The sequence below is a fragment of the Hippoglossus hippoglossus genome, chromosome 13 (assembly GCF_009819705.1).
Source record: "Hippoglossus hippoglossus isolate fHipHip1 chromosome 13, fHipHip1.pri, whole genome shotgun sequence".
NCBI lineage: Eukaryota > Metazoa > Chordata > Actinopteri > Pleuronectiformes > Pleuronectidae > Hippoglossus > Hippoglossus hippoglossus.
In genome coordinates, this window is record NC_047163.1 from 28,636,210 (window position 1) to 28,660,654 (window position 24,445).

A 24,445-nucleotide genomic window follows, 5' to 3' on the forward strand; every position below is an offset into this window, starting at 1 on the left:
GGGGGAGCAATTCAAAATTTGGGGTGGGTACCTTTTCACACATTGGACTTAGTGTAGAGTGTTTTTCCAAGTTTTAAAAATAGCATAAAAATAAGAAATTTAACCAAGATGTGGTATACTGAATATTGAGTATTGAAGTCAATACTGAGTGTACTTTTTCCCCTCACAGCCTTACGCGGAGATCCGGCACAGTGCCGGAATACTTTAAGCCTTGAGTTAGGATCAATCAGTACTGTTGATCAAATCCAAGACTCGGTTCCTAAGTGTTTTCATTTAGCTCTTCAAAGTTAGCTGTGCCACAGACTGGCACATTTGACTGAATGGTTTTGACTGAATTTGCATTATCCACACAGCCTAAGAAAATTGTTGCGACTTACCAGTGCTGTTGCTCTGCTTTGTTTTCTCTTCATTTTATTGAACACCAATGATGACTATTATTGTTTATGGTAAAGTGTTCTAAAGGCAGATTGTTTTATGACTGTAAGAATCATAAGGGTCAACAACATTGACCGTTGTCAATGTTCAAATGTCTTGTAATCAGAGAACTAAAAGTTCAGCAACAGTGACACATACCTTGGACCTGTCTCACAGAGCTCAGATTCTTCTCAAAACCATCATCAAACTTGAGATTAGTGACAGGCTCAAAGTCACTGGTGTAAACACGACCAGAGGATGTGGTGTAGCAGCACTTGCACATGCATGTGTGGTAGCGCAGTCGACCCTCATCCAGGTAAGGGTGAGTCAGGGCATCCTTTCCTGAAATCCTCTTTAACTGGAGACCACACACACAAAGACTAGTAATAATAAAGTGCTCAATATATATTTCATATATATGTAATATTCTATCTCTAATTCTCTATTAGCTACATAGATCTATAGTATCAAAACGGACATATTGGTCCCATTATGTACAGGTAGAGTGTGATGAGGACCTGATACAGGGACAGGATGTGTCACACTGCAACTTTACAAATTGAGCTACACAAAAGCCATTATTTCTGTCTGACTATTTATTTTGTCTTTATCAAACAAATCTGACAAATGCATTTTAAAATGTAATGGAACACTGCAAAAAAGCCCAGTTTTTTGCTTTGTTAGTGTCTAACAAATGCATTATTTTCCTCATAAATCTACACACAATACTCCACAATGACAAAGCAAAAACTGGTTTTTGGAGTGACTTGTCAATTTATTAAAAACAAGAGTGAAATATCCCCTTTACATACGTATTCAGACCCTTCACTTAGTACTTGGTTAAAGCACCTTTGGCAGCAATGACAGCCTCAAGTCTTTTTGGGAATGATCCTACAAGCTTGGCACACCTTTCTTTTGGAAGTTTCTCCCATTCTTCTTGGCAAAATCATTCAAGATCAACCACGTTGGATGGGGAGCGTCTGTGCACAGCCATTTTCAGGTCTCTCCAGAGATGCTCTACTGGGTTCAGGTCTGGACTCTGGCTGGACCACTCCAGGACTTTCACAGAGTTTTCCTGAAGCCATTCCTGTGTTTTATTGGCGGTATGCTCGTCGTCTGATCTGTCTTGATACAATTCTGTCTCGCAGGTCTACAGACAATTCTCTTGCCCTCATGGCTTGGCTTTCACTCTGACATATACCATCGACGACTGTAAGACCTTATATAGACAGGTGTGTGCCTTTCGTAATTATGTCCAATGAATTCAATCAAGCTGTAGAATCATCTCAAGGACCATTGATAGAAGCAGGATGCACCTGAGCTCAGTTGCAAGTGTCATAACAAAGGGTATGAATACTTATGTAAATGGGATATATCACTCTTTTATTTTTAATAAATTTGCAAAACACTCCAAAAAACTGTTTTTGCTTTGTCCTTGTGGAGGATTATGTGTAGATTTATGAGGGAAAAGAAGTGAATTGAATCCATCTTAAGATGAGTATGAAACATAACAAAATGTGGAAAACTTGAAAAGGTCTGAAAACATTCCGGATCCACTGTATATAGTATATTCTACCTTGTATTGTCATGGTCAGTATAAACAAAAATTCTGGTCATAAATCAAATACAAATGTGAATCTTTTGATTCACATTTGAAGCATGTACAGAATACCATGTGTCCATTTCATTTCATTAGGTGCTTTCTTCAACAACACTGCTGTCATGACAGTCTGTGGTTTAAATACATTTGTGGCCCAGTTTAATATAGTAAAAGCATGCATGTTTAGAAGAATGACTGACCGGATCAAACACCAACATCCTGCAGAGGAGGTGGACAGCTTCATGGGTTGCATGGCTGGACAATGTGTAGAGGACAGGAAGGGATGGCTGCAGAACAAAACAAACAGTATATCAAGAAGGACTGCTCCCCATGCACAGCCAGCATTAAGGATAAGGTGCTGGTTGATCGCAGGAAGATCTTCAGTGAAGATACTTTTGAGAGTGAAAAACTTTTTTCACTTGTATCTTCTTCAGGTTCACGCAGTAAAACTACATGATCACTCACAGGTGTGAAATATACATTTGGGTCACAACTAATTATTACAGTTCTTATTTTTGTATTTTTTAAACTATATGGAAATGTATCAAAAAGGTAAATCCTTTAAATAAACATAACAATAATATTACATGAAATTACATTTTCAAGTTAAAAGGGCACCTTGCCAATTTTGTTCTTTTCAGTTTTTATTGCGCGGTACTGTTGGCTGTGCTGATGCATATGGCATGACATTTTCCAAAGTTGTGTATTTTTTTGTGGAATTTTAACGTTTGAACATGTTTTTTTTTTTTTAACTGCTCAAAAAATACTCCCTCACATCCCCTTCGGGACAAAAAATTCCTATTCCTGCATCCATTTGATGGCGCCAGAGAATGCTTGCTGATCATTTATCATGATTCAGCTACAAGGTCTGGAGTCAGCTGGGAAATTTTTCAGGTAAATCCAATGACGTTTAACCCAGATGGTGGTGCTGTTGAGCTATTTTAACTACGGTGTCAAATATTGTCTTTGGGGTGTGTTTATTTAGTGACTCTCATTGTACGTGTCAAGTTTAAGGCAGATCAGAGCATGTGCAGTGAAGTTAACACCACTTCCTGTTTGTTGGCGTTCCATCAAATGTCACGGCATTGCCTTTCAACGTAAAGCCTTAAGTGTCAAAGCATGGCATCGCCAACGTCTCAAGGCTTCTCTGACCAATTTTTTAGGTGGATCGTATGAAAAAGCTAGGTGTAGCATGTCAAAGTATAAAATCCTGTTACAGCTAGGGTGCGCTATGACTATTATCAAATATTATCATATGGATCTGTTCAGGGCAGGACCGTTGTCGGACATAAAGTTTGAGGCAGATTGGACAATATACATGGACGTTTTAAATACTTCACTTTTTCTGGTGAATCACTGAAATTCACTGCCATGCCAAGGCCACATCCACTGACGAAAACAAAACAAAAATACAACTTTTGATCCAAAAGTCCCTAACATTACATATATCAGATTGATGGAGTTGTTAATATAGACTTCAGAGAGTTGGATGAGTAAATAAATTGTGTGTGTGGACATTGTGCAATTGTTACATCTCTTCGCTTCCTGTCTTTCTCCCTCTCTGTTTCTCTCACACACATGCACACACCATTACAGTGTTTCTGAGGGGGTAACAACATATTACACTCTCTGTGCTTCCACAGATACTCTAGCAAGTCCATACACAATAGGCTTTTGATAAAGCACCCATAAGGTAATTTCAGCACTGAACTCCGAAGATCCACACATTTTCTCCAGAGGAGGTGTATGTGTGAACGTCAATGTCCGAGTGAGAACCTGCAGACTTTCTGCAGACTTTCTCCGCTTGGCCCCCTAGAATAAAGTCAGCAGAATGTCAGCGGAATCCAACGTGAGTGTACAGCTGGGGATACCCCACTAGATTCACCTTGAGCGAGTGGGGGGTTGATGATGTTTCTAGGCGAATGCTTAGGAACCACAGAACTACATCCCTACATTGCGGACAATGTGGTTCTACTGGCTTTTTCAGACTGCACCTCCAGTGCATACTGGGGTGGTTTTCAGCCAAGTATGAAGTGGTCAGGATGAGCACCTCCAAGTCTGAAGCAATGGTTCTCTGGTTGAAAACAATGGATTGCTCTTTCTAGTTTAGTCGTGAGTTGCTTCCCCAAGAGTTTAAGTATCTTGGGGTCTTGTTCACGAGTGAGGGGAAGATGGAGCGTGAGATGGACATGCGGATCAGTGTGGTGTCTGCAATAATGTGGGTGTTGTACTGGACCATTGTATAATAATAATAAAACAAATATTTAAATTTCCCACTCAATCTATGCTCCAACCCTCAGCTAAACTCTCAGTAGAAACCAAAAGAACGGTATCGCGGATAAAATCATTCAAATTAGTTCTCTTAGTCGGGTGGCAGGGCTCAGCCTTAGAGATAAGGCGAGGAATTCAGGCATCTGGAGAGAGTTTGGAGTAGAACAGTTGCCATTTCCCCTGAATAGGGAAAGTTGAGTTGGTTCAGGCATCTAGGCAGGATGCCCCCTGGGCACCATCCAATGTAAGTTTACCCAAAGGTGACCAAGAACTCATTGGAGGGATTGCATATCCCATCCCCACGGCTAGGGAGACAGACAGCTGGGATAATGATTTGCAGCAACCTCTGTGACCCAAATAAGCAGAAGACGATGGATGGATAGATGATAGTTGGACAAAAAAAGTGAATCCGGTTGTTCATGGATGCACAATGGCTAAATTGCAGAGAAGACTCGCAGGCTTTGCATTGATTAATCTACAAGTACCACCCTACAGTTGTATGCCTCTGCCAACCAGTTTGATGAGGTCACAATGACCTTTGACCAATGAAATCTAATAAATTAGTACAAGTGACAACTGTAAGATTTACCAGTAGGTGGTAAAATTGGCCAGTATATGCTAAGGTTTGACTCTTATCAAACATGTGAAATTAGGTGGAATGACAAAAAATGCCAGGAATTGTCTATTTGTATCTATCTAGTGTCCTCTACATCACGAAATGGATATGGTGACTGCCAGAGGAACTAGTAGCTCATCTCTCCCTAAGTGTTCTTACAGTTATGAAACTGTGACGTAATGAAATGGTGGTTATCGTAAAACCGGTTAATCCCGACATCCCTAATTACAACATTGGTTAGAAGAAACAGTTATTAGCATAATTGAAAGGTGTGGCAATGTTTAAAGTATTTATACATAAGAAATTGTCTGACAGACAAGAACGCTAGCAGCAATAACAATTGAAATTGAGGAGTTATTGCCAGTAATGGTAGAATATGTGACTAGGCATATTGTATATCAAGCAGTCTTGTTGTAATCATAGTCCATAATCAGCTGCCACCACGAATATGTTCCACCATCACAATCGACAATCAACTATCACGTTCCACCACCATGATCATGATCCATCACCACTATCCATGATCAGGATCCACTATCACGATCTCTGATTTACCATCCACCGTCATGATCTATGGCCCATGATCACAATCTACGATAAAGCACAACGACTCCTGGGAAGAAGTCACATCAGTAACATGTATTGATGAGACATTAATGTGATCGTCTCTCTCTCTCTCTCTCCCTTCCCTCCCTCTACCTCTCTCCAATATTCTGCAGGTATCTGTGACTCCAGAGCTGCAGGATCCAGATGACACCAACAATTATTATTATAATTATAATACTTATAAGTATTTTTCTACATGTCATTTTTTCCCCATCCCATCGTCTCCTTCTCTCTCCATCTCTTTGTCTCTCTCTTTCGCTTTCTCTCTCTGTCTGTCTCTTTCTCTCTCTGCAGGCACCTGCAGGATTCAGACAACAACTACTTATTATTGTCACTGCTATCATTAATAACATTTATATCCATAATTATCACTCTTCTTGTTTTCATTATAGCAACTAGTCTGTCAGAGCTGAAACCTGATAGTACACAACTGTTCCTGGTCTCTCTCTCAACCAACCCCATGGAGACTGTGTCACAGTTTACCACACAAAAACCTAATAAAAATGAACACAACCTCTGCACCGACACAACAGAGCAAGATAATTAAATGTGGACTCTTAAACGTAAGATCTCTGTCATCAAAGGCTGTTTTAGTTATTAATGAGTTTCATAATATTTATTTACTGTCTCTCACTGAGACCTGGTTGCATCCTAAATGAATCCACTCCTCCCAGTGATATAAATACACACATTCCTCAAGGCTCTGTCTGAAGAGGTGGAGTTGCAGCTACTTTTAACTCCAGTTTATCAATCAACCTTAAACCTAAACTTAACTATAACTCATTTAAAAGTCTTAGTCTGCCTATAACTCCACATTAATAGAAGAAAAATAAAAACAACCCTCTTCAGCACTCTAGCCATGCTGACAGAGTCACAGCTCCATTGATCCCTGAATAGCTGTGTCTTTATTTACTTCTTTAACGATAACATTCTAACTATTCGAAATAAAATCCACCATCGCCTGCCCTAAATTGATGTTAGTACATAATTAAGCACATCAATCTCAGAAACAGCAGAGAGACCTATCAATTATTTAGACAGCTTCTCTCAGATCACCCTTGATCAGCTGACTTCAAGTATCTCATCGTCTAGACCCACAAACTGGTATCTTTGATCCCATTCCTACAAAGTTACTTAAAGAAATTCTGCCCCTAATAAATAGTAATTTATCATTATCATCAAGATATCACCCAGCTCTAAGTTATTGAATGTCGGGGGACACATGACAACATGGAGCTTCTCTTTCCTCTTTTCCCTCTTTATCACATTAATGTCTCATCAATACATGTTACTGACTTGAGTCCTTGTGCTTATCAGTACACATCCAGGATCACTGTTGCAGCAACATTGTGGATCATGATGTTGGATCAAAGTTTGTGATCATGGACCATAGATCATGATCACAAACCAGAGATCGTTATGTCAGATCATGGATCATGATTGTGTTGGCAGCTGATCATGGACTATGATTACAACAAGACTGCTTGATATACAATATGCCTACTCACATATTACCATTACTGTCAATAACTCCTTAATTCATTTGTCATTGCTGAGTCCTAAACCATCCTTTAGTTATACTGCTATAGGTCTAGACTGCTGGGGGAATTATTATTATATGAATTGTTGCTGCTATTATTATTAACATCTTTACATCCATTTTAACAACTAGTCAGAGTTGAAACCTGATGCTGTTCCTGGTCTCTCAGTATAGGTGACTTAAACTCTCGGTTACATTCAGACAACTCCTTGTCTGAAAATAGGTGTGTTTTATGATTTCCACAAATTGCTGCTGCAACACTGCAAATTTCCCTTTATGGGTCAATATGATCAGATATCTATCTATCTATCTATCTATCTATCTATCTATCTATCTATCTATCTATCTATCTATCTTCCTTTGGAATGGTTTGAATGTTTAATGGGTTAAATGGATGAAATTGATTGATTGACTCCGTGCATTGGTTCAAATGTTTTGTCTGAGATCTGATTTTGTCACACTGCATCCTTACTGTTATATCACTAAAAAGCATACACAAGATGTATAATTAATGAAGGTATTTAATGATGAAAGAAAATGTCCACACACAATTTGTTCCACACACAATTTACAGTGCCATCATTTTCACACACATTGCAAAATGTAACCATATTTAACATTCTGTGGCTCTGCTGTTTGCTCAGGGGGCACAAGTTGTGCCGGAAACAGCTACTACTAACAATGGTGGGGACCCTTGAGATGCTTACATTCAGTCTGTAAATGAAATGCCTCTCCTTCATTCCATTCCAAGATGTCCATTGTCAGGGTATCGCTTCATTAGAGAGCTTAAGGGTATGCAGGGTCTCCCAAGAGCATGATGGACATATGTAAACCTCCTATTTCTTGTGTATCCTGACTGGAAAAAAATAAAAAATAAAAAATAAAAATTCATGCATAGTACAAACTAAAAAATGAGCAGACCATCTGTAGATTGTAAGATTATGCCTCACCGGTGGGAAAAGGTTGACACTTTCAGCTAGGTCAAATAGTATGGAGTTTCATAGCACTCTTGCATAGTACAAACTGCCAGTAAAGAAAAAGGAAATATACTATTTTTAATTACCTACTTTGATTCCCCCATTATCACAGACAGACAGATATGCATAACTGTTTAGATCATTTGTGTGTCAAAAGATGTACAGTGTTTTAACCATCAGGTGTATATAATGTGCATGTTACTCACTGAGAGAAGTGATCCACAACAGCTTTTAAGTTGATGGAATGACCTAATTTGCAATTGAAGTCATTGCGTTATTGGAGGGTTAGTGATGGGGCTATGAGAGCCATCTATTGCTCCACTGCATAGGGGGAACCCCCATCTCTTCTCAAATCCAACCACAATCTCCTTCAATCTGTCCCTTCGAGGCAAGCTAATAACTTGGCGCTGAAGTGTGAGTATAACACAAACTACGAGTGTTGGGTCAAACATCTTGGTCGATTTGCTCTGCCTTGTGATATTTTATTTTCATCTCATTGTGCTTGTTGCTTCCCACCATGCATTTATACAAGCACTATATCAGCACCAAAAAATAAAAGGATAAAATGTGGTTTATTTAATTCACTGATAGATTCAATTGGTTTTATTCAACATGTGAATAAACCCACTCACTGTTTAAATCACACTCTAGATCTTGTTCTGACATAGGGCATAGAAATTGAAAATGTAATAATATTTCCCTAAAACCATCTTCTGTCGGACCATTTTAACATTACATATATAACATATTTTGTAATTACATTTGAATTTACAATTATTAACTACACTGATTCTGGACAAAACTTCTAAAATAAAAGTCCCATACAGATACACTGCTTATGATGACAGGAAACACAAATTCACTGGCCAACCTTTCACAATAAGGCAACTAAATAAAATAGCTTACATTCACACTGGGTGATGATCCGCTGTAAGTCCAGTGTTTTATGGTCCCTGGTGTGGCATTCAACATACTGGGTGAAGGTGGGGAGAGTGAAAGACAGGGAAGCATGGTTGAAATCTCCAGAGATGAGGAGGTGGGACTGGGGGTGTGATGTCTGCAGCCGTGACACTACAGTGCTCTCCTGTCTGCCCTCAGCAGTTATCCAGAGATACGAGCCACTTTCGAGTGAGTTCATTCAGCCAGGTCTCTGTAAAGCACATGATGCTACACTCCCGATACTCCCTCTGCAGCCTGGTTAGTGCCATTAGCTCTTCCATCTTATTGGGGAGAGATCTCACGTTTCCCATAATCACAGAAGGAATACACTCTTCTCCCGGCACTTAGTTCCAGCTCTGCATCCCCTTCTCCTTCTTCTTATCTCCACTGGGATCTCTGGTCTTTCCTTGGGGGTTATCCTCGTGTTGCACAGTGCTAACAGCTGAAAACAATGGAGCCATGGCTAAAAGGATCTCCTAATGTTGTTTTAAAGGGATATAACCAGCCTTAACAGTTGTGCATCCCTAGTGGCACACAGTTGACCAAAACCAGTCTCAAAGACAACACGTAAAAAGTAAAAAATAGTTGTATAACCACCATTACTATTACCACCTTGTCTTTTTTTAACCTGTTATGGAATTTACAGTGAATTAGACTCAGTGCAGATGTGTGATTATATGATCGTTTAGATGTGATATAATCTCCACACACCACTGTTGTAAACAGTTCTCATATTTATTTTATATTTATGTTTTGACACTGAGAGAAATGGAGGGACTTGATGTGGACTGTTATCAACAGCTCTGTGGGAGATTGTCACCTTGAATATTACAGATGAGGTAGAAAGACATTTTATCTATTTGTGCAATGTTTATTTCTTTCACTAAATCAGTTCTGGCTGAAATCTGTGGTGCTTCCACCTGCTGAACACAGAATAAACTCTAAGTACCAGTCTAGACTGCTTAACACAGCTGATATTACATGTGTCAAAAGTATTGTAATTATTATTAATTGTATTGTAAAAAGTATTTACAGACTGTCTTTAATTTGAGGTGTTGCTCCTTTGTTCTATGTTATCCTACCGATGTGACTTAGTGATTTCAGCATAAAACATTCTTTATAGTGACTTTTTTCTTTGTATTACATGAAGCACTGCAGCACCTGATGTCCTCAGCATCCACTGTGGCAGCAGCAACATGGTGGAGATCGGCAGCTTCAGGCTGGTCAACATGAGGATGACCTGCACCAGCTTCATCTGCACAACACTTCATGTTTACCTCCCTCAACTAAAGATGGCCTGCAACTGCTTACAGTTGGCAGTCATTGCTAAGTGTCATGGATAATATTGAGTCAATTTTATTTTCAAAATGGTTGGTTAAAAAAAGTAACACTGTTATCAAACCAATGTTAATCTTTAACTTTCTGAAAAGATACACTTTAGATAAAAACACAGTTTTTTTATTTTTCTTCTTTGCCGTAAGAGAGAAAACACGGTCAGCACAGCTGTGTCCTTCAGGCTCGTCCATGTGACAAACAAATACATTATTCTGCATGTCCACTTATTTAACACACAAATGTCAGTAAAGTCTGCTAAAGATTAACGATGTAAAAACTGAATGTAGCAGACAAGTTTAGTTTTCACTGTAACACGTTACAACATATTAACACCAATACTTTAGGAGAGGTAATGCTACTTTAAACAGCTGCTCTTAAAATGCAGATGTGACGTTAAAGGGCCCATATTGTGTAAAATAAATTTTCTGGGCTTTTACTATCCGTAATTACTTGAAGGGGGTCAGTAGGAACCCTCAAAGTATGAAAACAGTCACTCCAAGGGCTTTTTCACTCAGTCCATTCTAAGAAATATGTTATTGAAATGTCGCGTTTCGTACATTCCTCTCCGTATGATGTCATCTTGAAAATCACACTCTTCTCTCAGCCCCACCCAGCCGGTACCAGTCCAGCCTCCGAACCCATCACCCCTGCTCCACACCAAATTCCAGCTCAACGAGTTTCTCACTGCAACAGCTGCACTAACGTTATTTCTGGAACAATAATCTAATACAACATTCGTACTGAAGTTACTCACATTAACGAAGTCAAGGCAAATAGGTTGGCAAGCAAAACAACTTTACATCACATTAGATAACTTACGTGGTGGAGCTTATTCTCCAAACACACACAGTCGCCTTTGGTTAAAAAGATTTATCAGCATAAACTCTGACGCTTCTCTCTGCCGTGTGAACTGGTTCATGTCGGTGTTGGGTCGGTTTAATAACTCCTGTCCTCCCCGTTAGCATCGCCATTACTGCTGGTATCTTGCCTGAGGCTAGCGGAGCTAAGCTAACAAGCCAGGTACAGACACACCTGCTCATCACTACTAACACATAAATCAAGTACTGCATTATACTTACCACAGATACTTGACCACAGACGTCTTCTACTTCTCCGTCAGGACAACCAGCTGAACAACAAACCATATTATTCATCCGATATGTGACTGAAAAGTTCTACACAGACTCGGGTCGTGTTCAGTGACAGGGAATAGCCTGTTAGCTCAGGTGAACCCGAGCAGACCAAAGGCTAGAAACTGGAGTGACGAGCTAACGGTGACGTCACCTGTCCATCAAGTGATAATTATGCATCATGTCAAACCTCTATGTCATCTAAACGAGCGAGTTATAAAAAAATTCTTGGACATTAGAAAATGGAATGAAAGAGTCAACAGCAGTTTGAATGCTTTGAGAGCTACCCGTAGTACAGAAACATTCAACAGGCTATTGTTAAAGGGGACATAGCATGCAAATTCCACTTTGTTAGTGCTTCTACAGGTTAATGTGGGTATCTGGCATGTCTACCAACCCAAAAACTCTGGGAAAAAACACTTGCGCGTTTTGTTATGGTTCCTCTAAGTCAGAAACGTCATGCTTGAGCGACTCGATTGAGCTTCCTGGGTTTTGTGTCGTAACAAGGCACTGGAAGTCTCCCTACATGGTCTTGGCCCACCCCCCACCTCATCCCCCCATCGCCCCCCGTCACGCCGGGTTTACACCGGAGGCAGCGAGGCTGCGAGGCAGCGCAGCGCCGTTCCCAAGCGCGCAGCCGCCTGGCTGTTCACACGGGACGAGCATTTCTCCGCTGGTCAGCCCGCGATTCACTCACATGTGGCATTTGTCTGGATCGTTGGGACTGGGAGGCTGCAGCCGTTGCTCGGGCGCGACCGCTCGCTCTCCCGTGCGTGAGCTGGAATTTGTGTCAGCGCCACACAGCCAGCAGTGTGGAAGACTTCCGCAGTGTTCAGCACTACTGTAACACCGGCCAAACACACCGAGCCCCCCCACTCGTTACGCCGGGGTACACCGGACGCGGAAGCGCCGCAGCGAGGCAGCGCAGCGCCGTTCTCAAGCGCGCAGCCGCCTGGCTGTTCACACGGGATGTGCATTTCGCCCCGCTGGTCAGCCCCATAGACTGTATATATAAGGTCAGCCCGCGATTCTGCTTTCTCCGCTTGTTGTTGTACCCATTGAATGTCGGGGTTCGGGGGTAAATGATGGTCTTCATAGCCCCCCCCCCACCTCTCTTTCTCTCTCTGTCTGTCTGCTTGTGTGCTTGTAGTGGATGGGCAGAGGGGGACATTTAATTATGTGATTGGGAAAATTAAAACTCCAGGACAACAGAAGGGGAATACAAAGTATGGGATGCATATTTGATAATTTATATCGTTTAAAATCATGGGGGGGGAGGGGGAGCTGGCTCATTAGCATTTAAAGGAACAGGCACTCAAAACAGGTCACTCTGTGGAGGGCTGTTTTATACAGGGTAAAAAAGGTGCTGTTTTAAATGATCCTTGTGGTATTTTGACCAAAGTATGTTCCAGACATTTCATTAAGACCCCAAGGAACCATATCAACTTGTGGTAAAATGGGCATACAATGTCCCCTTTAAGACTAAAATCTATGTTTTTCTTTGAATATGTGTCTGTGAAGATGGCAATGAAACTAAACTCTAAACAAATGCAGTAGGTTAGACAGGGGTGGGGGCAGGGGCAGTTTGGGCTGAAAATGTGGGAAAATGTGCGGCCTTCACATAGTGACTGATAGTAGACGTTGCTGGCTGGTTTTAATCTTGAAGTTGATTGTTGTGTGTGTGTGTGTGTGTCACATCGCAGTTCAGTCCCGCACCTGTCTGATAATGCCTGTTTGAGAAGACTGTACAGCTGTGGCATACAATACACTGTACTTTAACTTGTTCTCATACCTAACTTACTATATTACAGCATAAACTCCATTAGCTTTATTCAAACATCACACATACATGAATGCACTGTTTTCTTAAAAAACTGTGACATACCCTTAGAAAGAATTCAAGCAGCTGCCACTAGGGTCTGAAGGACAGATAGGAAAGGCGTTGTTTTGTCTAGAAAATGCGCATGCCATACTGAAAACTCACAAGCTGTCAGCCGATTCAAGGCTTGTTTTAAAACACCAAACCAAACACTGTCAGAATGTGAAGATTTTCCCAGCTACGGTCAGAGGAGGGACGAAACGGGGAGCGGCTCCTCATCATTGGCGGATTCCAGTGCCTAGAGGCTGGGACCAGCCTGTGCACTAGCCACGGTGACTCCCCCTCGTTATTGACCAATGAAGTTCTACCTACTATTATAAATATTGCACCCGCCGTCCGTCCGGGGCGACTCTTGACTTCCCCGGCGGTATTAGGCGGCTTGGGGCTGTACGTTGAGTGCCCATAGCTATGTAGTAGCTTTTCATTGCTTCTAAATAAATACTTTTTTGAACCAAGACCAACTCTACTCTCTCTACCTAAGGATAAAAGAACACGACACTATACGAGAATATATCGCAGACTGTTGAGATACCAAACCAGCGATGCAAACGTAGCCATCAGGTCTGGGAGAATTTTTAGCTTGGAGTCAGTATTGATGGTGTATTGGCAGATTTTGCATTTGTGTAATGTTTAATAGAAGAACAGATATGTATTTTGAAGAAGTATGAACAGATGTGGTTCTCATGAGTTAACTTAAACTTTACGACTGTTGCTCAGGGGACTATAAATGTTTATGGCTTCCCCCACTGGGCAAATGGTCACGGCAGGGGTCACTCAGTGTGTCTGAATAGATGGGTGAGGGGATCTCTGTATTGTATACAGGACTGGGGTCTTTTGTCTTGTGAACGAAGATAAGGGATCTCGGAGACAGATTGTCTCACACCAGAAGTCACACCAGGGGGCTGGGACAGAGATGGAGACAGGATGTCTACCCACCCTAAACAGACAGTGAAGAAGATGAGGAACTTCTCCTTCCTCTCAGGGAGGGACTTCTGATTGTATAACTGAAGTAATTCTCCTATGCTCTGTGCCCATTCCTGCACGTTACGCTAGGTAGTGTGAGGGGGTGGGTCCACCTGCAGGTGTTAGAATTGAACTTACCGAGAGACAATGTATAATTGTGTATGATTAAACAGAAATTGCCACCACAATGGCGACACCTCTCAACTACTGGATAGCATTGTGCAGCACATGACACAAAGATTTCAAGACATGAACAATCTGAAATAATAATGCATCATTTATTACATCATAAAGACTTTTATATGTGGACTTTTAAACATAAGATCACTATCATCAATTGTTCTTAGTCTTCCACACCCATCCAATAAATACCAACAGCCAATCATATTTGCTGTAGTTTACCGTGCTCCTGAATTTTTAATGGAATTCCCTGAGTTTTTATCAAACCTAGTCCTAAAAACAGATAAAGTTGTTATTGTCGGTGACTTTAATATTCATGTTGACAATAATAATGATAGCCTTAGCGTAGCATTTATTTTCGGTACTAGACTCAATTGGTTTCAGTCAGTGTGTACACCAACCTACTCATTGTTGTAACCACACACTTGACCTTGTACTATCATACGGTGTCAAAATTGAACATCTAATAGTACTTCCACAGAATCCAATCCTATCAGACCATAATTTAATAACCTTCGATTTCTCATTATCAGAATACATGCCTATTATAAAAAACTCCCTTTCTAGATGTCTACCTGATAGTGCTGTCGCTAAATTTAAGGAAATAATTCCAATTACATTTAAACCCATATTATCCGTCGATATAACCAACGAATCCTTTAAAAACCCTAGCTCCACTGAGATTGACCATCTTACCGTCGATAGCTCTGTAAAGTCATTACGATTAACATTAGACTCAATAGCGCCTCTAAAAAAGAAACATGTAAAACATAGTAAATTAGCTCCGTGGTATAATTCCAAGACACATGAATTAAAACAAGCGTCAAGAAAACTAGAAAGGAAGTGGCGCTCCAGCAACCGTGTTGAAAATCTCCTAGCCTGGAAAAATAATGTTAAAGCATATAAGAAGGCCCTCCACAAAGCAAGAGCTGCCTACTACTCCAAATTAATAGAAGAGAATAAAAACAACCCCAGGTTTCTCTTCAGCACTGTAGCCAGGCTGACAGAGTCACACCTCCACCGAACCCAGTATTCCTCCATCCCTGAATAGCAATTTCTTTATGAACTTCTTTATTGATAAAATTCTAACTATTAGAAATAAAATCAACCATCTCCTGCCCTTAGTTGGATCAAGAATAGAAATCTCAGAAACAGCTGAGAATCTTACCAATTATTTAGACAGCTTCTCTCTGATCACCCTTGATCAGCTGACCAAAAATAATCTCATCTTCTAAACCAACAACTTGTATCTTAGATCCCATTCCCACAAAATTACTTAAAGAAATTCTGCCCCTAATTGATAGTACGTTACTGAACACAATCAATCTGTCATTATCATCAGGATATGTACCACAGTCCTTTAAACTAGCTGTAATCAAACCCCTTCTCAAAAAATCCACCCTAGACCCGGAGGTTTTAGCCAATTACAGACCAATATCCAACCTCCCCTTCCAGTCTAAAATCCTAGAAAAAGTTGTAGCCAATCAGCTGTGTGAGTTTCTCCAGGAAAGTAATATATATGAAGACTTTCAGTCAGGGTTTAGAGCCAATCACAGCACAGAGACAGCCTTGGCAAAAGTCACTAATGACCTTCTAATAGCTTCAGATCAGGGGTTTGTGTCTGTCCTCGTTCTGTTAGATCTTAGTGCAGCATTCGACACTATTGACCATCAAATTCTATTACAGAGACTAGAACAGTTTATTAGCATTAAAGGAACCGCCCTAAACTGGTTTAAATCCTATTTTTCAAATCGATTCCAATTTGTGCAAATTAATGATGAGTCTTCTGTGCGCACCAAAGTTGACCACGGTGTTCCACAGGGCTCTGTGCGCAGCCAAATTTTATTCTCATTATAGAGAATATTATATTACACACTCTGTAAATTTCCATTGCTATGCAGATGACTCAGTTATACTTGTCAATAAAACCGTGTAATCAATTAACTAAACTCCAAGCATGTCTCAAGGACATAAAAACCTGGATGACCCGCAATTTTCTCTTATTAAACTCAGATAAAACAGAGGTTCTAATACTTGGCCCTAAACACCTTAGAGATACATTATCTAATGATATAGCTGCGCTAGACGACATTGCCCTTGCTTCCAATGAAACAGTCAGGAACTTGGGAGTGATCTTCGATCCTGATTTGTCCTTTAATTCTCACTTAAAACTAATTTCTAGGAGTGCCTTCTTCCACTTGCGTAACATCTCAAAAATCAGACATGTCCTTTCTCAAAAAGATGCAGGAAAACTACTCCACGCCTTTGTTACATCCAGACTTGATTATTGTAGTTCCTTATTATCAGGCTCCAGCAGTAAGTCGTTAAAGACTCTCCAGCTTGTCCAAAATGCTGCAGCACGTGTCCTGACAAGAACAAAGAAAAGACACCACATTTCTCCAGTATTAGCTTCACTACACTGGCTTCTGGTTAAATCTAGAATAGAATTTAAAATTCTCCTCCTCACCTTCAAGGCCCTCAATAATATGGCACCATTATACCTCAAAGAGCTGATAGTACCATATCAACCCACTAGAGCACTGCGCCCCCAGAATTCAGGCTTACTTGTCGTCCCTAAAGTCTCTAAAAGTAGAGTAGGAGCCAGAGCTTTCAGCTATCAGGTTCCTCTCCTGTGGAATCATCTCCCACTTTCAGTTCGGGAGGCAGACACCATCTGTACGTTTAAGAGTAGGCTTAAAACCTTCCTTTACGATAAAGCTTATAGTTAGAGCCGGCCCAGGCTTGTCTTAGACCTGCTCTTAGTTATGCTGCTATAGGTCTAGAATATTGGGGGACACATGGCACATGGAGCTTCTCTTCCCAGCTTCTCCTTCCTCTTCTCCATCCTTATCACATCAAAGAAATGAATATCTTATCAATACATGTTACTGACTTGACTTCTTCCCCAGAGTCCCTTTGCCTTATCGTCCGCAGATCCAGATCGTGGATTATGATGGTGGATCGCGTATCCTCGTGTATCATGATAACCGATCATGATTGTGGACTATAGTGGCATCCGATCTTGATGGTGGATCATGATCGTGGTGGCTGCTGACCAGGGACTATGATTACAACAAGATACTCTACCATTACTGCCAATAATCCATCAATTCATTTACCTTCCATTATGCTACAAAGTGTTTATTCTAATCAATGCTGCAAATACCCTTATCTTTCTGATGTTCTCCATTACACGTGACATCTATTGCACTTTTGTCCGTCCTGGGAGAGGGATCCCTCACATGTGGCTCTCTCTGAGGCTTCTACGTTCTTTTTTCCCTGTTAAAAGGGTTTTTTAGTGTTTTTTCCTTACTCTTGTTGAGGGTTAAGGGCAGAGGATGTCTCCCCTTGTTAAAGCCCTATGAGACAAATTGTGATTTGTGAATATGGGCTATTCAAATAAAATTTGATTGATTGATTGATAATTTAAGAGATAATCGCAGCTAGCTGTTAGCTCTCACAGCTGTTGGAAACTTTTTCATGAACAGAGACTGAAAAATGAGCTGCAGGTAATCTACGCAGATACCATCCTTCACAAACCACCAGCGGAGCTGCTGGAGATTCTAATAAAGGATGAACTGACTACTACCTATCTGAAGTCAACAAGCTACTGAGACTAATGCTAACAATACCCATGATAACATGGCTATCTGCAGAGGTCTTTTTCCTTCCTGAAAAGGATTAAAACCTACTTAAGAAACACCTGTGGGTAGGAGAGACCTGGCTACTTGGCGAAGATTTCAATGGAATCAACAGTTACACAAGACCTGAAGTCCCGGGGAGATTTATATGACAGACTCACTGTGCGTTTTGCGACAATGTAGGAAAGGAGAATGTCCTTCCTCTACAAGTAGATGTGAGTAGAAAAGTTTTATTTCTTGACACACACACACACACACACACAGACATATAAGCTTCTCTGTCCCTATCTGTGTGCCTGCTGCTTCAGCACTGCATACAGCGATATGCCCCATTGCCTTTGCTATATATAATATTAGTTGTTTTCTTTAATTTAATTTTGATATATGATCAATTTCATGTTTGAGTTACTGCAATAGTAATATACAACGCTTTATATTCTCTTTAGCATGATCATTTGGCTATTGTATAAATTACTTTGATATCATACCAGTTATTCTGGCTATGAAATAAATAAGTTTAGGAATGTGTGTTTGTGTGTGTATTCAGTTATTGATCAATGATGTCGGATCATGAGATGTGTCTCATAAACTCTAAACTGAATCAAACAAACACAAAGTAAACATCAGTCCAGTACGTGTCATAATAACTAGTGATCAGTGCTGGTGTTTATTGTTAAAGTGTAAAGTGAGCGCAGGTCAGAGGAGTGAGGAGGAAACAGACTCCCACAGAGACACAGGATGACTGGACCTTTAATGTGCGTCTGTTCTGAACCTGAAGCAGCGCTGGTTATAATTATTCAGCGGAGTCCACGTCGCGATGCATCTAAGAGAAATGTCCACAGCTCTAGTGCTCAGCTCTGTGCAGAGCATTCACCGCCTCAGTTATTGCAGCCAAGGTTTTTTTTTTTTTTTTTAAACATCACTCTGGATTTGCATCGGTCTGAACCTGGCAGAGATATATGCTGTCCCATGGTGCCTATATGCGCTGAGTGTAAGATAGGGCCTAAGGCATTACCTGCTGAATGTGACTTTGGGCTTGGAAGAGGATGCGTCTACCCAGAAGCTCAGCAAAGATGCATCCCACAGACCAGATGTCAATAGACTGAGTAGTGACGGCTCCCCATACGAGTTTCTGGAGCTCGGTAGTACTGTGTCACAACTTCCTGAGTCATCTGCCGTGACTCGTCTGACTCCTCTACTCGGGCCAGGCCAAAGTCACAGATCTGTAAAATATTAATTCAGACATTACTATACCTGATACCTTGATTTTACTCCATAGTTATAGCTGATTGTCATGTACATAATTCAATACCCTATGTAGGATTTGAGGATTTGAATCATATATGCAGGGGATTTTTATCACCATCCATCATCCACAAAGCCATTAGTCATTGCTGCTCCCTTCATCTGAATCGGACATGTTTTTATGTATAAATACTTTAAACACTGACACACTTGTTGATTATGTTACAAACTGTTTCTTCTAATCATTGTTGTAAATACTGTTATTTTGTTGATGTGTTCAGTTACACGCGTAATCTATTGCACTTCTGTCCGTCCTGGGGGAGGGATCCCTCACACTCTGAGGTTTCTATGTTTTTCCTCCTCTTAATAGGTTTATTTTGGTAGTTTTTCCTTACTCTTGTCAAGGGTTAAGGACAGAGGATGTTGCACCTTGTTAAGCCCGACAAATTTTGATTTGTGAATATGGACTATACCAATATATTTTATACATTGATTGATTGAAAGTACACTGTATTTGGGCTCAAAATGTCAGAAATAAAAAGCCTTTTTATAATGTTATGCTTATGTTAGCCCATCTTCTTCTAAATGATGTGATGCCTGTATGCTTTCATCATGAGTCACTGACACTTTTTTCTGCCTTTAGTCAAATTTTCAGTGGGACTGTAGATGATTTAATTAATGCTTCTCTTCCCTTCCCAGAAGCAACATAGGTTCAACATTATTGGCATTTACAGGAAATAAAGATGCTTCTCATTGACTGCAGTGCAACAGGTGAGCCGATAAATTAGCAATTTTTGACTGTTGAACTGACTAATCAGGAGCCCCCATGTATAATTCCAAAGATATATGCAGTGATTAAACATTCATGATTTCATTAGTCAATTTCCCCATCTTATTTACTTTTTAGCGTTTCCTTATTAATCAAAATTATATAAAAAGCTGTCAATACTTTTGATCATCATTTTCAACAATAAAATTAACATTGATTTAAAGTTTCTGTTAGGGTTTGTTTTGGTTGGACCCCAAAGCAGAGACTGGAAACAGACTTGGAACGAAGGCAGAGTTTATTATATGGATAAGCAGAGATGGCAGGCTGTGGAGGCAGGGTGCTGGCTGGGATGTCCACAGGAAGGCACGAACACGGGACAACAAAAAACGCAGAAGAGCAGCAAGGCACACGGGAGGGCTGCGTAGCAAAAGGGAAAAAACGCGGATTAGTACTCATAAGACACAAGCTAAGAAACCGAGGAAAAAACATGAGGCTGCGCTACCGAACGAGACGGAATTATCTGGCAGCGTAGTGGAGTCCAGACCAGGCTTTTATTGAGAGGTTGATGAGATGAGTGAGAGCAGGTGTGCCTTGTCTGCTGCAGCGGGGAAGCCAGCCACACCCCCTGCCACACCAACCCAGTCTCATCAGAAAACGTACACCACCTACGTTGGTCCACTTGGAAAAACGTAGTATTCTCACAATTTGGCCTCTCAGATTGTGAGATACCTACGTTTTTGTCTGCCCATTGTTTTGCATTGGCCGGTGCCCACGTCACGTGACTCTCAAGATCCCGTCTGCGAAAACGAAAACATGGCGGACATTCCTTGTATTTTCAGATAAAAATGTCATTTTATAATATAGTTTGGGCATTAAAATACATTCTGACACCATTTCTAGCGAGAAATATGCTCTTTGCTTCCACAATCTTCAGCCAGTTCATGCTTACGATCTATATTTTATTAGTTATCACGAATATTTTTCAGATCTCGCCAGAAAAATCGTAGTAATGAAACGTTTTTATCGTTGCTATGGTGGTTGCTGTGAACGCTGCCATGCCGTAAACCACGTCGTAGCGTGCTGTTTGAATCATCGTCCGTGCGTTGCGTCGTTCAGTGAGCGTGAACGTTATTCACGTTATTTGATATTAATATTTGATGATAGATTACACCTCTAATTCGAAGGATCTAAGAAGTCCCCGCAACTACATTCATACCGAGGCGGGCCCGAGTGCGCATGCGTGAGCGGACCTGTCATCTTGGACGGCTTAGTATAGCGAGTGCACATTTTTACAGTATATATGCCTATTGTGTATTTGATAAATTTGATATGGACTGATGATGAACATTAAGATTATTTTTCGTATATCATTAATACATTTTTTATCTTTACTTTTTTCTTATAACTTTGTATTTGTATTTCTGCTATGTAAAGAGTTGTTTGTACATACTGTTAATCTTCATGTGCTCTGTAATAGCGATGAATAATAACAAATCTGCTGTCTACTTGAATTTTAATTTTTTTATTTTGTATTACTGTATAGAGATGATAGACATACTGTATAAGGCAAGGGCTAAATCAATTATATAATTTATATATAAAATTCAGCAAACAATTCCAGCAGCAAATGGTTTCAGCAGTTCACACAAGGCGTTGGGGTTTGAAGGGTTTTTAATGTACCATACATACAAAACAAATTTGACTACATTCCTAAAATATAAATTAACAGTAAGCTAAAGAAACAGCAAGATAGTCTTTTCAATTAAACAAATACAAATAATAGTAATATTACATTATTAATATATACTGTATATACAGTATATATTGTATATACAGTATATATACTGTATATATATTGACATGCTCTGTTGTAATACATCTATATATCTATCTATATATGTGTATATATATATATATGTGTATATATATATGTATATATATATATATATATATATGTGTGTATATATATATATATATGTAATATTAACAAAAACTTCTTGAAAAATAAACACTTAACATTGAACCTTTTATGTCACATTTGTGTGTGTGTATGCGTTTTGTGTATATTCATGTTGTGTGTATGTATGTCAACTCCCGGTGTTCTCCTTTGGCACACACTGCAAGCGCCACGTCTTCCCACTGTAATTAACCAAGAATTTTTTTTACATTAGCATTGAATGGAATTCAAAACTTGACAAGGAAGAAGGGCAACGAGACACAGCAAGCTATAAATGCCATATGCATTTAACATGCACACAGTAAGCTGATTAGTGTAAATGACCTGATTATTGTAATAGTCAATTGTCAAGACAATAGTTTATACTTGTCTTTTTAAAAATATTTTTCAAATAAATAAATAGCACCACATTAGCAGCAACAATTTACATAAAAGTAAAGAAATGCATAATGTTATATAAGAAAAACTAACGATATATAATACTAATTTCTTAATTGTAATATTGCAGTAAACATTAAGTAATTTTAGGGACAATCAAATCCAATTAAGAGACATTGTACATACCACATGGAACAGGGCTCCCGCTCCACCAGTTCCATTACGTTCCCCTGAAACACATTAAAACATGTTTACCATTAAAAGCAAACCTATGGTCAGATGACTTTACAGCTTGAAGTTGTGGTGATTGTAAATCCAGTTAGTATCTCTGTAGTACAACATTTTTTTGTATGTTACAACTAAATTTTTTGACCTCAAATTACAACAAATAAAACCTTCAACCTTTTGCTTTTCAGTACCTTCTTCACCGGGTAATACTTCTCTCCTCCAGTGATTGAATGGTTGCTTCTGAAAGAGCAAAACAAGAGTACACTTACTCTCAATCTGACCTCATATATTTTAATATTAGCATTGTTGCACAATTTGATAATCAATTGTCAGTGAACATCCTAATACTCCTACCAGAGCTATGCATTTAGCACATGCATCATGGAGATCATGGGAACCTACTGGAAATGCTAAAAAACTGGGTGTGTCAATCTAGGGCTGCAACAACTAATCGATTAACAGTCGACTTCCACTCCAACAAAAAACAATAGTGTTTGGGGTTCCACAGGGCTCCTTCCTGTGCACTTTTAACTTGACATGATTCCCCTTGGCTTTATCATCAGCAAAAATAACATGATTACGTTGATGACCAGCAACATTTCATCTCATTATCCGCTGATGACTTCAAACCCATTAACTATTCAGCTGGTTGGAAAGAAATAACCACTAGATGGCAGCAAACCTTATTTGGCTTTAGAACAGGGAAAACACAGATCATGCTTATGGGTTTTAAATCATAGACACTAGGGCTGTACAAGATATCTAAAAATTACGGTCATCGCAATATCAACATGGGCGATGTACATATCACAAAAGACTGCTTGGACTGCGATAAATGGTGTTCAATGTGCCATGTATTCACGCTCTGCATGTCAATATATTTGGCCAATTAGATGGAGCCCTGCTGCCCTAGATAATAAATTAAAGATATTCAGTTCATTGTGCGCCGGCTCTGTCAAATTTCGTACTGCCTCCTTAAAAAATTGTTAGTAATCACGCTTGTCCCGGGCCAAATTGATGTCTATAAATGGATGATTATATAAAAGAATTGCACAGCTTCTTTAATATAGTCCCAGAATCTGAGGGAAAGGTAACGGCGCACAAACACAGACTCCGCTGCTCACTTTTCTCACTTTAGTCGCCCTACGACATATGTTTGAGTCCAAATCCACTAAAAATATGTGAAAAGATAAAAAATCTAAAGAGTAAACATGAATGATGAGCTCAGTTTTAGGGATCATATCCATTCACACACTCAGATATATATATATGAATATAATACTCCAATTTATTACCACAATATCACAACTCTAGCAAAACAAATTACCATTTACATAATGTGATGTAGTGTCATGACAATTGTAGAAACAAAGTTCACAAACATCAGTCATCTTTAGGAAGATTTCAAAGGTTAGTTACTCTGACCTACATGTGTGTATTATTTACTTGTGTAACACCTTAGTAAAAATACGTTATTGTGTTCGTTTTCTAAAAATGTCACCACAACATACCCTGATTCAACATGGCACTGGGAGGCTGCATGGCAGGACTGGTGGAGGGTTGGCAGTTGGCTGATGGGTGGCTGGTTGGCAGGGATGATGGAGGGTTGGTGAGTGGAGGGATGCTGGTTACTCCAACCTCAATGGAACAAAAACACATTAATATCAGAGTAATGTTTTGTGGTGCATACTAGCATATTCATTATTTTCAATACATATAAATAAAATACATCCATACAACTTAATTTGATCTATGCTTTAAATGTGGTGTTTATGAC

General features: G+C 39.8%; 1 protein-coding gene and 1 long non-coding RNA gene across 2 annotated transcripts in view; both read right to left on the reverse strand.

The window, feature by feature from the left end:
• Positions 1–553: 553 nt before the first annotated feature.
• LOC117773159 (serine/threonine-protein kinase NLK-like) overlaps positions 554–24,445 on the reverse strand; it is a 95,584-nt gene continuing 71,692 nt past the window's right edge. Inside the window, 4 exon segments of the mRNA XM_034604864.1 lie at positions 554–772; positions 2,215–2,301; positions 19,107–19,197; positions 19,199–19,314. Of these exon segments, the coding sequence (XP_034460755.1) occupies positions 554–772; positions 2,215–2,301; positions 19,107–19,197; positions 19,199–19,314 (513 nt within the window).
• Positions 22,132–22,998, reverse strand: LOC117772573. Its single transcript, XR_004615800.1, has 3 exons — positions 22,860–22,998; positions 22,627–22,670; positions 22,132–22,244 (listed from the first exon to the last, which is right to left on the reverse strand). It is a non-coding gene; the product is annotated as an uncharacterized LOC117772573 (long non-coding RNA).